Genomic DNA, 15,177 nt, shown 5'->3' on the forward strand with positions numbered 1-15,177 from the left:
ACCCACCTCATAGGTGTGTCATGCCAGACCCACCAAGGCCCATCAAAGCCAAAGGGGCAGCATCCTGCTCCCGGCTGCAGACTCAGCCGCTTGAACCCCGTTTACTAAGAATTCTCTGTGAGCAGGAGCCTGTTAGAGAAGGCAGGTGCTGAGGACAGGGGCCCCCAAGACTTCAGAGCTGGCCCTGAGCCCACCATCCCCACCTTGGAGGCCTGGTGAGTGCTCATTCTGAACCCAGTCCAGGGGTAAAAGGACCGTATAGGTCACAGGGGCAGTGTTTGAGGAGGGCAGGGAAGTACCAGTCAGAGACAGCGAGAAGCCCATCTGAGGCCATGTTCGCCTCAACCCCGGAGAGGCAAGTGTGGACCCGCCCAAAGCAGTGCCGTCCAGCGACCATGCCTCACCTGCTCGCCTGGTCCAAAGACAAGCAGTAGATGCCACTCCGGGCGCACAGAACGTAGAGCGCCCTGCGAAGGGCCAGGAGCTCCAGGTGCCACACCTGACCGGGAAACTTGTACACGGCCTGGACGTCCGGGGAGAACGCAGAGTCAGGCCGGGCGCATGGGGCCCAGAAGAGGCGGAGTACAAACTCCTCAAATACGCCGGGCCTTCGGTGGATTCCCGCCCGGCCCCGCCCCCTCCAGGGCTCAGGAACCCCGCTCCACTCCGCCCCGCCCTCTCCCCCGGTCCCTGGCCCCTCCCCGGCAGGGGGTGCTCACGATCAGCAGCCGCCCCTCCCGGTCGTAGACATAGACCAGCTCGCTCCCGGTGGACAGGAAGACCTCCGGCCCGTGGCACAGCACGCGAGGCTTGCCCGCCGCCAGGCCCCCGAGCGGGCAGCAGAAGCCCGCCAGGTATTCGACCCGCGGCGCGAGGCCGGCCATCGTGGGGTCGCCAGGGAGCCCGGCCCCCGGAGTGGTCTCGGGCTCGCAGCGCCGGTGCCAGGGGCGGGGCGGGGCGCGGCGCTTTACGGCCGCCCAGGTCGCAGCGCGGCCTCCGCCGTACAGCGGCGTGGCGGGGGCGGGGCCGGAGCCGGGGGCGGGGCGGCTGCGCGTCAGGTGTTGGGGTTCCCGCGGGAGCCCGGGACCCTGGGTCGAAGGCCACGCCGTTGAGGTAAAGCTAGTGGACACAGAACGGTTTGGCGAAGGGCCAACGTGTTTAAAGCCAAACACGGGAAGCTCAAGGGCCTTGGTCTCTCCACTCGTTCGTCCTGCCCCGCGGCTCCATTGGACCCGCCCGAAGTCGCGCTTCCCTCGTGCGCCCGAGGGCCGGGCCGGCTCCGGGACCCGGGCCAGTACACTGACTTCCCCAGGGCCGCGGCCCGTCAGAACGCGTCTCCTCCGAGCGGACGGTGCGCTCCTAAAGCGACCTTCTAGCGTTTTGGGGGGCGGTTAGATCTGCGAATTCCAGGAGGGGGCGGGCAGCGTCAGGTCTTGCCACTACCACAGCCGGGGGCTGGGGGGAGGAGCCCTCGGTCTAGGGATGAGTCTCCTCCTTCTGAGCTGCTGAGACACACCCACGCCTACCCCGTCCCCAGGACACGGCTGCGTCTGAGCTTAACATGGACAGAAGTGTCCCTTCTTTCATGGCTGAACGAACTGTCTGTGGGTGTGTTGGTCTGAACGGACAGTGGGGAAAAAGGGTAAGCCAGGGGAATTCTGGGTTGAGGGCAGAAGACCATGAAGAAAATGACTGGCTGGGCCTTGGTAAGGGGGGCAGCTCACCATCAGTCAGCGTGGAGGGTCAGGGTGAAGACAGGGCAAGACACCTCTCCTTCCCAACCCTGTCCTCCAAGGCTCTGGGGAGAGGTGCTTATCAGAGGGGCCAAGAGTTCTCCGAATGAGACAGACCCAGAGCGACCCTGAATGGTGCCTGCAGACAGGTCAATCACACCCCTCTCCTTTAAGAAGCCAATGGGAGAGGCTCCAAGGTCAAACACCCATGAATGAAAGAGGCGTCTGGAGGGGTGTGGCCAGACAGGGCAAGTTGAAGGAGCCCAGCTGCCAAGTGTTTTCTGGGCTTGAGTTAAGCTGACCTCACCAAGGCTGGTGCACCTGCCAAAACAAAGAACCAGTAGCAAAAGTTCTAATTCCCCTTGTTGAGGTTGGTGCTCGACCCCCAGGGCAGTGGACTGCTACTGTTCCAGTGTCTCTGGGTTGGACCCAGCATCAGTATGGCGTTTGCAGTCTGTCATTTGCCCTCTCGAGACCAGCTCCCATGCGGCTTTTGGAACTAGACGTGAGGACATGGTCCCTTCAAGAGGAACACCACTCTGAATCCCACCTCCACCCCCACCCCCCCAACCTGAGTGCTCAAGTGCTCTTGGCTGGTCTGACCACCAATCCTTGTGGCCACATGCTCACACCAATTCCCAACCTGGCCCTCCCAGACTATTTCCCAACACCAAGGGAACTACCAGGATTGTCCTAGAGAAAATGACTGTACGGGGAAGTGCATGTGGGAGGTGGGCTAAGCTGGCCAGGCCTCACCTCCCAGGTTCAGCCCTGACTGGCCAGGCACTGTGAAGTTGGTCATTCCTCTGTCCCACTCCCTTCTGCTCAGGGGGGCTAGCAGGCTCCTGGCCCCAAGTCCAGGTAAGACCCACACTCTGTGATACAAAGATTTATGACCATCTACGGTCTATCTAAACAGCGAGGGGGCCCTGAACGCTGATCCCCCCGGAGATTACAGAGCAAAGGGCTTAGCCAGCTCAGGGGTGATGTGGGGTGAGGGGCCCCTCATGTGGGTGCACATGGAAGGCCTGTGGCAGGAGGCCTGTGAGACAGCAGAGCGTGCTGTGGATAGTCAGTGGTCTCTGTGCCACACGTGGGGGCTACATCTTCCCAAGGACAAACTACCACCAGACAGCATTAGGGGTGGGGAGGGACAGCACACAGCATGTGCAGGGAAGCTGCAGGCTGTGCCAGGCACTTATAGGCAGCACAGCCTGCCAACATGTTGAACATGCCAGGAAAGGGGGTGGCAGGACCCTGAGTTCTATTTCCAAGCAGTACACTCCACTTGCTTGATTTCAGGGGGAGGGATGACGTTCCAGAACCTCATCACTTCACGGAACCAACAAGGTCAGCAGCCTGAGCCACAGAGAGAACAGGACACTGCTGGTAAAAGTAGGCAAGCTCAGGGACAGGACTGGAGCCAGGTGCTGAGGGCCCACCCGCCCCAGTCCAGAGGCTAGGCTGGGCCTGCCTCTCCCCAGGGCCCCTTGGACATCAGTGGGCAGTGTTTCTTATATACTTGTTCAGGAAGCAGTGAACCAGTGGCCAAAGGACAGAATGGGTTGTAAGGTGCCTGTGAAGGCTGGTAACTGAACATCAGGGGGAGCGCCCCCTGGCTGTCACTTGACAAGTGCCCCCTCCAGGCCTTGCTCCTCTTGCATCTGTGCAAGCCTGGGGGATTCTGGGCACTATCCTTCACCTGCTGCCTGGCGGAGTGCACCTCACCCACCACGAAGAGGCCAGGAGCAGCCACATGGCTGACAGGCAGAAAAGGTGCAGAAAAGGCATGGAGGGAGGCCAGGCTCTGCTCCTCCAGTGGACGTTACACTGGGAGCACAGGGCCGAGGAGCCTGGGCAGGAGGAGTGGGTCTCTACCCTTCAATACTCTAAATAATGTCAGCAGAGAACAGTGATATGTGGAGGGGAAAGTCATCAAGTCGCCTGACAAGGTAGGCAAGTCAAGGCTCAGGGCAAGGAGAGGCCTTGGGGCCCAGGAAGGACAAACAGGGCGCTGGCGGTCGCTTCAGGTGCTTTTATTGGTTCAACTGCAGGGCTGGAGTCCAGGCAACGCTACTACAAACCCAACCGACACACACCTGCAAGCCCCAAGTGGGAGCACCAGGAGCAGGCTGGTTGGTGGAGGCCGGGCACCTGGTCCCTCCTCGCTGAGCTATGGTGCCTGGTGCCTGGTGGCATGAGAGGGTGTGTCCACACAAGGGCAGGTAGGATGAAAGTGGAGCTGGGGGCCCCTCCCCTATGCAAGAGGAGATGGCTAAGCTGCCTGGGCCCGAGCCTGTTGGCAGGTACCCCCACTCCTTATGTTGACGCCCGACTCTCTTTGGACAAAATAAAGTGCATTACTGAACAAAGAGTGACTCAAAACCAGAAGCAGAGAAATCACAACACTTTTTCTTTAGCTAAAAGATAAAAGGAAACGAACTACGCAGATGCCAGAACTTCAGGGTGAGCAGGACACTGGTCAAAGAGAAAAGGAAATTAGCTCGGTATATAAAGACCAGAGCAAGTACAGGAGGAACGGTGGGGGCCGCGAGGTCTGAGGTCAGCGCCCTCCTGCTCCCCTGCAGACTCACATCTGATCAAAGGAGCAGATGACTTGGGCCAGATGGTCCTCCCAGCTTGCTGGCAGGTGGCCACAGATGAACTGGGGAAACAGGGGGCTCTGCACCTCCTGCCCCCCAGAACAGATCCACTGTAGCCAGACCCAACCCCACTGGCCACTTGGTGTCCCATGCCAGGTGGACCTGGAGTGCCAGGCACAGCCCTTGCCACAGGTGAACACATGCCCAGGTGCTCACTGTTCACAGGCCAAGGGTGAGGGAGGGTCACACAGGCTTGCCTCCTGCCCTAGGACAGAGACATGAAGTCCCCAAGCAGCCTGTGTCTGGGTCAGCCTCTCCCATGGGTGGGTGCAGTGCCCCTCAGAGATACGGCTCTTGTTAAGGCAAAGAGGCATCAGGATGTCCACGTCTCCCGGGGAAAGGCCAGACCGGAGCCCAACCACAGAGGAAACGCAGGGACCCCAAAGCACATGCAAAGTCTGACCACAACCTTTGTCCTGAAATAGCCTGGACCCATACCTCAGCATGGTACCTACTTTCCAACGTCCCCGCAGCAGCCCCACAGCTGCTGTACTGTGGCCTGGCCTGTACCGGGGCCACATCACCGTGCCAGAGGCCAGGGCCCGGGCAGACAACAGGAAGGAATGGTGTGGGGGGTGAAGGGGACCAGAGCTTCCAGCTCTGCCTGGGCCACCCAGCTCATCCCATGCAGGCCTGGTCAGCAGTGCTGGCCCCCCGGAGAGGGTGCCTGCTCAGTGGGAGCCAGCACTAGCTTCCTGCTTGGACTACCTGGGTCTGCACCTGTCCCAGCCGTGTGGCTTGGCAGGAAAGTCTCAGGCACTGAGGTTCATTTGTGAGGAGACCTGACTGTGGGTCCCCCGTCCACCCACCCAGCCTGCGAACACCTCCAGGGACTCACTGAAGGAGGGACGAAGGTGGAAACTAGTCTCTCTCCTTTTATGCAGTTTTTATCTTAAAAAAAAATAAATAAAAGTCTTCTTCGCAGGAATTACTGAACTGTTATTACAACCAAAGCAGACTTTTAGGTCCCCCCTGGACGCTGGGTGAGAGCAGGAAAGGGCGGGCAGCAGATTCACCTGCAGACCAAGCGGACAGAAGAGCAGCGAGCCCGTGGCCACGCATTTCCACCACACGATGGCTACTGGAAGGGGAAGAGGTGGCCCTCACAGGCAGGGTCTGCCCCAGAGCAATGGGGTATAGTCACCAAGAGCTCCCAACCAAAAACATGGGAACCAAAAGCATCCAAAGGAAGGAAAAAAGAAAGGTGGATGGTGCCAGCAAGCCCTCCCACCCCGTCAATTCCAGGTGATGATTTAGAGGCACCTAGTCCTTCTACCACAGTAGGAGCTGCTGCAGGGCATCCGGATGAGGCCATACAGTGCCTCCACCAAGAGACTGGTTTCAGCCCAAGAGCACCAGCCTGGCTCCCTCCCTCCAGGGAAGCCTGGTGCTGAGAAGCTTCATGGGTCAGAGACCCCCAGGGCAGCCGCCCCCGCCTTGCCTTCAGGGCTGCCTGCGGTGGGGCATGGTTGCAACAATCCTGGCTTCAGAGAGGGCTAGGGTGGGCCCAGTCCGGGCAGCAGGGCCTGGGAGCCCTAGGTCCTGGGGAGGCTGCACATCTCGCAGTGGCCGGTGCCTGGCTGGTTCATGAAGGTGCAGTGCTGACAAGCCCACATGGCGGCCGAGGTGGTGTGTGCAGAGCCCCCGACGGCTCCGTACTCGTGGAGGCCTGGAAGCTGCACACCGACTGTGCCTGTGGGGCAGGAAGAGAAGCAGTGTTCATCATTTCTGCACTGGGAAGCTGTCCCACCCCATCTGAGAGCTCTGCACAGCTGCTTATCAGGGTAGGAGCGGACTCTAAAAGCAACTGCTGCAGGCGTGGACAGATGTGGCTTGAGAGCCCCTACTGTGGGTCCCCTGCTCAAACACAGAACACCGATAAGTAAAGCTGCTGTCTGCAGAGCGGAAAGCTATCAGCTGTGTCCACTCATGCACCTGCCCACCCTCCTTGCTTGCTGTGTCAGTGGTTCCTTCCTTCTCACTGCTGAGCAGTAGAGCTCGGTGTGAACACCATCCCTAGTTATCTATCCCCCTCCTGATAGACAGTTGGGTCACTGCCAGGTTTGAGCCATTGTGAACAAAGCTGCCATGAATATTCTTTTTTTTTTTTGCGGTACGCAGGCCTCTCACTGCTGTGGCCTCTCCCGTTGCGGAGCACAGGCTCCAGACGCGCAGGCCCAGGGGCCACGGCCCGTGGGCCCAGCCGCTCTGCGGCACGCGGGATCCTACCGGACTGGGGCACGAACCCATGTCCCCCGCATCGGCAGGCCCACTGCGCCACCAGGGAAGCCCACCATGAATATTCTTAAAACAAATCTTGGTGTGGATCTGTGTTTGCATGTCTCTTGGGTAGCAGTGGGCTCGCTGGGTCATCCTCACTGGGCATGCGAGAGCTCCAGCTGCTGTGGGAGCTCGTGAGCACGCGATGCGCCCAGTGTTTGCACCTCAGCCACCCTCAAGACGTGTAATGGTACCTCGTTTAATTTTCATTCTTCTGATGACTGATGGTGACCATCACTGTAATTCTTTTTATGGAACATCTTCTGTGGAATATCTTCTCCCAGTCTGTTCCTTGCCTTTTCAAGTTTTTTTTTTTTTTGCAGTACACGGGCCTCTCACTGTTGTGGCCTCTCCCGTTGTGGAGCAGAGGCTCCGGACGCACAGGCTCAGCGGCCATGGCTCACGGGCCTAGCAGCTCCGCGGCATGTGGGATCTTCCCGGACCGGGGCACGAACCCGTGTCCCCTGCATCGGCAGGCGGACTCTCAACCACTGCGCCACCAGGAAGCCCTGTCTACAGGGATTTTGACTGAGATTGTACTGATCAATTTAGGGAGAACTGACATGTTAAAAATATCTTGTCTTCCAGTCCAGATAGTGGGATTTCTTTTCCATTTGCTTAGCTCTTCTTCTGGCAGAGTGTTAGTTTTCAGCAAAGAGCTCTTACGTAGCTTCCACTGACTATGTCCCAAGATCTCTCACGTTCTGTGACTCTGCATCTGTAAAGGGTACTCTATTGCTAATTTGTGTTACCAACCCTATGCAGTGACTGGAATTCCACGAGTAGTGTATCTGTTGACAGCATTTGACAATCACGTAGCACTTTTTTTAGCAAAGTGAGTGTCGGTGAACACCAGGCGCTCTCCCAACAGAGGCTGCAGGCAGCAGGTCCAGACAGTGTCACCCTGCTGCTGGAGGACTGACACCTGACTCGGGCTTGGGTTTCTTCCCACCCTAAGTATGAGGCATGAAGCCAATGGGACCCAGCTCCTATGGGGTCGCTAGTTTTTCATTAGTGTCTAATGGGATTGGCAAAAGCAAGCCAAATGCTCAGACTGAAACCTTTCCTGATCTAGTTTTCCATTCCCCCAACTGGGCCAATGCTTGTCCAGGATAACCTCTTAGCTAACCCACCCCCTGTCCCGGCTTCCCTGTGTGCACTTTCTGGGCTGGGAGAGAGGGCTCCAAACTACTAAAGCTGCTGCACTCAATGTCTGTGTGTGAAGCATCTGAAGAATAACACCAGGGGCCTGGAGAGCCCAGTACATGGGAGAGTTGGACCAGGTGCTGAGATCCTGGCCGGCACCTCACCACTGTCCACCCAAGGACACAAGGCCGTGGGCTTCGCTGTAGGGAATTTGGTGGGAACAATGGGTCCTCTGTTTCAGAACGTGAGGGCAAGAAGAGTACATGGCACATCCAGCCCTTTTACTGTTTGGTTGTAAGAATCGTATAAGAAGAAAAATTAAGGACGACACAGTGAATACCAAAGCTCCAACCCCTGAGCTTCTAGGTACTTAGTGTCGACAGAAAATAAGAACCCTGCTGGACTCCCTGTGCCTTGGGTTCCACTGAGGGTTTCCTGGCTAATTTTGGCTCACGTATCAGCCCACTAGATTGAGAAAGTATTTAAACACTTTTTTGTATGTACTTTCACTGTTGTCTTCAGGGGGCGTTACAGTACTTCTCAAAGCCGCAGGGAAAAGGGCCACCAGGGTCACTGCCCTCTCGAGCTCTCAGCTGGGGGGCTTGGTGGCCACAGCACTGGCAGCGTGGGGGCAGCTCCCAAGGCTGACTGACAGAGGCGCTCACTCGGGAGACACAAGATCCCCGAACTCTATTCTCTCTTTTCCTCCTTAGCCACCAAGAATGCTCTGAGAACTGATGGGAAAGGGGAAAAGAAAAGCCTGAGGAGTCCAGAAGGTCTCTGCACTCAGCACTTAGGTGAGTGTGAAGTTTCTGTTCATCTAAAACAATGACTTTCAAACTGCTCCTAAGATGCTTGAAGAATAGCGTATCTGGTATGTACGTGTACAAAAATCCATGGAATAGTATACCCAAAATCTGTGGCCTTTACGCATATGTTATAGTGATGAAAACATCTGTGGGCCCCGGCAGAGGTCTGCTTGTTCCATTGCCCACGATGCTGTCAGAAGGCATCTGGGGTCAGGTGTCCAGGGCCCGGGAAGAAGCACTGGAGCCCTGAAGGGCAGGAGTTTGGGCCCTGGCAATGGGGACTGCGGGAGGGTAAGACACTTACTGCAGAGCTGCTCGATGGTGGCCCACTGCTCAGACTTCTTCCACGTCTGGGCGAGCTCCTCATTTCTGGTCCTCACGGCCTCCAGCAGCAAGCTGATGCTGTCCTACAAGAAGCCAAAAAAGAAGGTTCCAACTCGCTTCACTGACAGTAGATAGACTTGTTCACAAGTTTCTTTTTCCCCAACATCAAGACACACTTCAGAGGGAATTTCAAAAATCTCACAGGCTGTCACTATGAAATGCAAAACACCACACACTTAGGTTTATAAATACAAGTGCTAAATTCTTCCCAGAGATCCCCAGGTTGGCCGCTGTGCTACTCTGTGTCCCAGGCTGGCTGTGCTCCACCCCCTAGGTAATCACAGCTCACAGTCCTTCTCCTGAGGGCCTGGGTGGATGGGCAGGAGCCTCATGGCCATGAGGCCCACCCTCTTCCCTCACAACCCCCTCGGCCCTCTGTTTTCTCCATCACGTCTGTATCTCAATACACTCTGCATCCTAGGCCTCCAGGGTCAAAGTGAAGAGAACTAAATAGTTTTTATTTTTATTTTTTTTTTGCGGTACGAGGGCCTCTCACTGTTGTGGCCTCTCCCATTGCAGAGCACAGGCTCCGGACGCGCAGGCTCAGCGGCCATGGCTCACGGGCCCAGCTGCTCCGCGGCATGTGGGATCTTCCCGGACCGGGGCACGAACCCGTGTCCCCTGCATCGGCAGGCGGACTCTCAACCACTGCACCACCAGGGAAGCCCTAAATAGTTTTTATAACGAGAGACTTCGAAAGGCTTCCAGGGGCTCTCAGGCAGTATCTACAGAAAATGCTTCCTAACAAGTGACTGCAAAACAGCACACATTTTCCAGGGAGAAGGCCCTAAGCTTTTACCACCTCCCCAACCGGAGGGGCAGCAGCTAAGCCGGGGTCTGGAGGTGCAACTCTCTGGGCTTAACAGGGAAGGCAAAGCCAGTGAAAAGTTTCGGGGTGCCTGGTGTCAAGTATCACAAATGGGTCGTTTGGACAAAACACAGACACAAGATATAAGAACAGCTATAGGCCACCTGACATAGAAAAGCAGTGGGAGGAAGGAGCCTCTCCTTTCTACTCTGTCACCTCGCAGAATGCATTTCCTTGGGTCCCAGGCAGGAAAAGGGCCAAAGTAAAAGGACAGTCACGACACAACCTATGCAAGGGGCTTCCTGGCTGGCCCTGCGCTGCTCAGAAAGCAGCCACCATCTGTAACACTCGCCCTCATCTCCCCCAACAGCATGTCTTAAAAACGCCAACTGTGCAGCTGTGTGCCTGGGGCCTGGACGCTGGCCAACCTTCTGGGCCAAGGTGATAAACTGGAGCTGATTCGGGAAGAGGGGAGAGAGATCGGGAAGAAGCAGAGGCTGGGATTCTCAAACTGTTCCAACAGGAATTTTTAAATTGTTGGATCCCTCATGTTCCCGCTAGAAGGACACAGAGCTAAGCGGCCTCTGCGTCCCACGTGGTTCTAACAAATGGAGGAACTGTCCTCCATCACAGAGGGCAGACGCTTTTGAACAAGCTGTTCCAGTGTAAACGCTAAAAGTGAAAAATTCACCTTTCTATCAAGGCCTCTGTGCAAAGCTGCTGCCCACAGGACAGGTTAAGGGGGACTTAGCTGCTCTGGTGCTGCCCAGCGTGCTCTAGTCTGAGGAGTGGAAGCCCACTTGGCCCGTACCTGCAGAGGCATGACGTCATTGGTGACCAGGAATAGCAGGAGGTGGAAATCCGAGATAGTGTCCAGGAACATGGATGAGGTGTTCTGAGACAGGTAGGTGGCCAGGCTGTGGAAGTCCTGGAGCGCCAGGTATGGGGGGAGACAGACACAAGCACCCATTAGTCCCAAGCCAGAGTCGCAGGAGAGCCACTGTCCTACAAAGATGGAACTGAACACGTTCGGCGCTGATGGATGGGCCTCCCCGTCTCCTTCCAGAACCACTTACTGGGAGCCAAGGACAGAGGAATACAGTTGCAGAATAAGCTGTGGCCTCATCTCCCAGGAAAACACTCTCAGTACATTTGACTTATGGAAGAGTGTAAGCAACATGTCTGTGAAGCTGACCCAGCTGTGAGACATGTTCAAACTCACCTCTGGGGGCCAGTGGGAGTGGGAAGGGCCACTGCGGGGCTGGGAGAAGCCCCGTCTGTCTAGGTACATTGTTGATCCAGGGCAGCACGGTAGTGAGGAGTAGGAATCGGGGGGCGGTGGGGAGGATTACGTGACACTAACACTTTCAACAGGAGTGAAAGCGGGAGATTCAAGAGTGCCACCCCAGTCAGTGGCTCTGCACCTCCACAAGCACCTGGGCAGATGGGCAGTGAGGAAACCAAAGCATCAGAGAGGCCTTGTACACTAATCACAGCTTCAGAAGACAATCTCACTGTACACATTCTTTAACCAGGCCCCTTTCTGTAGTGCCTGTTATCAACTTGGGATGTGTGTTCACAGACCATTGATGTGGCAGGACAAGGCAGTCACAGCAGTTCTGATCGAGCCTGATGTGCAGGTGAGAGCCAAGGTGGCCAGGCCACATGCGCCCCCACGGCTTGGATGGTGCCTGAGAAACATGGCAGGGTGATGAGGTAGAGGGCAGAGCACGCAGCAAAGTGAGACACTGTCACAAAAGACAACGCTTACCAACAATCAATAACGTTGTTGGGAGGGGACAAAAAGTGACCAATAAAACAGGCCCCCTGAGAATGGTCCTTCCAGCAAATCCACAGGCCTGAGGGCTTACAGGGATTTGCCTCTGTGCTCATCCACTGCCCCTGCCCTGGAGAGGGCTCATGTGATCAGCAGTGTCTTACACAAAGGCCTAGCCAGGTTTTGTCACAAAAACAAATCAGGAGAGTCAGAAAGCTTGCTACTTTCTAGAAAAACAATAGTGACACTAGATAAACAAACAGTAGGGACTCTAAATTATGTTTCTAAAGACAAAGAGCTTACCTGTGTCTCACCCAATACATCCCGGTTTTCAATAGGAAATGGATTTTGTGAAATAGAAAAAGTATAAACTGGATCCTTGGGGAAAGTTGTTGTGATCTAATGAACGAAAACACAAACCCGTGATAAATTAACTGTGCTATAAACAAGGGTGTGGGCCCTGAGCACACCCCTCCCTGGAGCCCTGAGCTGCTCACAGCAGCAAGAGTCCTAACTGTTCTACACTGAAGGGAATGCTTAACTATTAGGACAGCCCCTAAATGAAAACTCTGAAAACTGTGACTCTGGAAGGCAAACGGAAGAATCGTTTTTCATGACTGGTAAGATCATGGTGCCTGTGGGCAGGTTCCTAACTCCAGCCCCACTGGGACGGCCTCTCACACAGCTGCTCTCCTGCTGCCGCGGGTGAACCAGAGAGTGGGCCACAGGAAAGAGCACAGGTGTGAGCGCCATCTCAGGAGCAGACTCTGTTCCTGTCACCGGGTCTGGAGGGCATGTGCAGAACCAGCCCCTGATGGTTTTGAGAGCCACAGTGCCCTCCAACGAGCTGGCTGAAGCCTTCTGAATTCCCAGGCACCACTCCATGGAGCCTGGGCATGTCCAGGCAGGAAGAGAAGCAAGGCCACTGAGATGCAGGCATGGCTCTCGCCTGAAGATGGCTGGAGTCAGGAGCTTGTGTCCAAAGGGGAGCCTAAGCCCTTCATTTGGCTCAGACATGCTTTACAAACGACAGAGGGGATTTTAAATCCTACAATCAATAGAAGCTACAGGGACAGTGGCAAATGTGCAAGAATCAATACAAGTACAGTTTCTCATTCCTCCTGACAGATGCTCCTCCTCCAAACGCACCCAAGTGTTAGCCATCATCAGCCATCTTTTGGTTGACACAGCTTTTTCTCTGCAATATAACACTAGCAGCAGCAGATTATACCTCGTCCAGATTTAGCGTAGCTATTCTGGTTCCTTCGGGACTATTTCTAAAGAATGAAAATGTTGCTCTGGCCTGTTTTCTGCATCAGTGAAGGCAGCGAGCTGTTCCAGGCCTGCTGGCCCAGGACCTGCTGTGACTGTGCCAGTGCTGTGAACGGTAAGCTGAGCCATCAGCAGCTCCCTAAATCGAGCCCCGCTGGCCTTTTATGGACGAGACCACGTGGCCTCAGGGCACAAGGTGTGGCCTTGAGCACACTGCCAAGTCCTACTGTGAGGCCTCGCTCTGTTCATCAGAGAGATACAGACGACCAGAGAGCCCAAGCCTCCTAAGGCTGCCGTGAGGATCAAATGCACCCAGACACGTGGAGCCCACAGAATGGGTGGCACATGTGGGGCTCAGTCTCAGCTGTTGTCATGATTCTAGAGATGGCAGAGGGGCCACTCTGCTGCAGAGGCAAGGCCTGTGGCCTGCTCTCGCCCCTCGCTTTGAAAGGCAGATAAAGGAGTGGACCAGCAACAACAGTAGACCCACTAGTTAAGTAAATGTGGAATTAAGGGAAGTATCTGTTAGACCTGTAATTGCAACAGACCTTGGAGAGCAACAGAACTGAGGTTCACACTGCAGTCTGAACATCCCAGATGCCGGGGGAGAGGATGCAGGGTGGTGAGCACTTTGTTTTCTGCTCAAATCCTCTCCCTACCCAGGCTGCCTTGTCACCTAGCTGATGCCTGGCCACCTGCAGAGCACCTCTGCAGAAGCCTGGAAGAGCCACCTGGTCATGAGGTTTAGTCATCAGATGCCCTGGTCAGGTTGGGGCCTGGGGCCGGGCGAGGAGCTGAGCACACCTGTCTGGGCACCTGCTCCAACCTCCTTCCACAGTAAGAGAGCGCTTGGGTATCACAGGGTGGAATGCTCCCCCATCAACCAAACACTACAGTGACAACCACTAAGGCAAGAACTTAGCTCCTTTGTGAAAGGAAAGGGATGGGGAGGCCATTGGGAGAGAAGACCTCAGGAAGCTGGCTTTAAATCACGCAGACTCCTCCTAAGTGTATGTATGCTCCATCAATCTGTTTTCATCTTAATTACACCCTAGGTAGTCTAAAAAGCAGATGCCTTTATGGCCTAGGTAATAAATATGTTCTCGGGAGCTGTCAGTTGGAATGGAGCGTTGGCGGGCTCAGCTCACAGGGACCCACTGCTCCAAATGCAATGATACTTTATGGCCTGAATCATATGCCCATCCTAGTCCAAATGCAGCCTGAATTCATCCTGGCAGGCAGCAATTAGGAAATGAGCCGCCTCCCATACCCTTTGGACAGAGCGCTGACTACTGCAAATGCATCAGGCTCTAGTCCTGCAGCACGCACTCCCCTCTGCACTGTGGCCACATCTCCGTGAGCAGAGCACACCCCCAGAAAGGAGCCGAGACTTGGGGAAGGCGTGTCGGTACCAGGTACCTTCTTGGCTCCTGGAGTGCCCCCCGGGAGACCATGCTGCCCCCATGAGCGGGCCTCTGAGCTGTGGCCAGGGCAGCACCTGTGCACAGAGCCAGGGAGAGGCTCGCTGACCTCCAGAGGCTGCTTGGCCTTGTCGGTGGTCCTTTGCTACACTTTAGGTTGGGAGAAGGTGACCCCTTTAATTGTTTTTAAGGAAATAAAAAACGAAAAGCCCTTAAGGTTTCTAGCTTTTCAGGGATGCCAGGAGCTCAGTGACTCAAAACACCTCTGGATGCCTGTCCTGTGTAGGCAGAAGAGCAGGTATTCAAGCCGCCACCCTTGCGAGGCCACCCCCAGCCGTCCTGACCTCCAGTGGGGGAGATGACACACACTTACGTCTATGATCAGATACTCCACGGGCAGGGGGCGAGCCAGCTGGGTAATCTCGTTGCCAAACTTGTCTATGTCCTGAAACACAAGACAAAGGTCCAGGGCGTGAGTGCAGGTGTGCTGACCTGTGACAGGTTTTCCATTCACACGCTTGTCTCACCCCTTAAATTACTACAATTCTTGTTGAAGTATATGAAAAGCAGAGAGGAAAATGTGCATATTTTTGCAGTGAATCCACCTTCCATCACTTCTTGGAGCTCTTGATGATGGCCAAGACTCAAGAAAGCAGCCTTGGGGGCTTCCCTGATGGCGCAGTGGGTTAAGAATCTGCCTGCCAGGGCTTCCCTGGTGGCGCAGTGGTTGAGAGTCCGCCTGCCGATGCAGGGGACATGGGTTCGTGCCCCAGTCTGGGAGGGTCCCGCGTGCCGCGGAGCGGCTGGGGCTGTGAGCCACGGCTGCTGAGCCCGCGCGTCTGGAGCCTGTGCTCCGCAACGGGAGAGGCCACAACAGTGAGAGG

At 55.8% G+C, this 15,177-nt stretch overlaps 2 protein-coding genes and 1 long non-coding RNA gene across 8 annotated transcripts in view; 1 reads left to right on the forward strand and 2 right to left on the reverse strand.

Annotated features, from left to right (window-relative positions):
- The window catches only part of FAAP100 (FA core complex associated protein 100), a 10,277-nt gene extending 9,323 nt beyond the window's left edge, over positions 1 to 954 (reverse strand). For 2 of the 3 annotated variants that reach the window (XM_024760509.1, XM_024760508.1), the window contains exons 1-2: positions 720 to 954; positions 405 to 523 (exon numbers count right to left, since the gene is read on the reverse strand). In XM_024760509.1, coding sequence (XP_024616277.1) covers positions 405 to 523; positions 720 to 884 — 284 coding nt within the window. In that variant the 5' untranslated portion in view covers positions 885 to 954. Of the gene's footprint in view, positions 1 to 6; positions 130 to 404; positions 524 to 719 lie in introns of all 3 variants that reach the window. The other variant, XM_024760510.1, reaches the window with a different exon arrangement.
- Positions 729 to 15,177, forward strand: part of LOC112410115 (uncharacterized) — a 24,742-nt gene continuing 10,293 nt past the window's right edge. The window contains exons 1-2 of the long non-coding RNA XR_003005335.1: positions 729 to 854; positions 8,536 to 8,619. This is a non-coding gene — a long non-coding RNA (uncharacterized LOC112410115). The remainder of the gene's footprint in view (positions 855 to 8,535; positions 8,620 to 15,177) is intronic.
- The window catches only part of NPLOC4 (NPL4 homolog, ubiquitin recognition factor), a 54,365-nt gene continuing 42,941 nt past the window's right edge, over positions 3,754 to 15,177 (reverse strand). For 2 of the 4 annotated variants that reach the window (XM_024760513.1, XM_024760512.1), the window contains 5 exons: positions 14,667 to 14,738; positions 11,904 to 11,999; positions 10,635 to 10,751; positions 8,936 to 9,038; positions 3,754 to 6,089 (listed from right to left, as the gene is read on the reverse strand). In XM_024760513.1, coding sequence (XP_024616281.1) covers positions 5,932 to 6,089; positions 8,936 to 9,038; positions 10,635 to 10,751; positions 11,904 to 11,999; positions 14,667 to 14,738 — 546 coding nt within the window. In that variant the 3' untranslated portion in view covers positions 3,754 to 5,931. Of the gene's footprint in view, positions 6,090 to 8,744; positions 9,039 to 10,634; positions 10,752 to 11,903; positions 12,000 to 14,666; positions 14,739 to 15,177 lie in introns of those variants that run through there. The other 2 variants (XM_024760514.1, XM_024760511.1) reach the window with 2 other exon arrangements.

The sequence above is a fragment of the Neophocaena asiaeorientalis genome, unplaced genomic scaffold (assembly GCF_003031525.2).
Source record: "Neophocaena asiaeorientalis asiaeorientalis breed wild unplaced genomic scaffold, Neophocaena_asiaeorientalis_V1.1 scaffold30, whole genome shotgun sequence".
Taxonomy (NCBI): domain Eukaryota; kingdom Metazoa; phylum Chordata; class Mammalia; order Artiodactyla; family Phocoenidae; genus Neophocaena; species Neophocaena asiaeorientalis.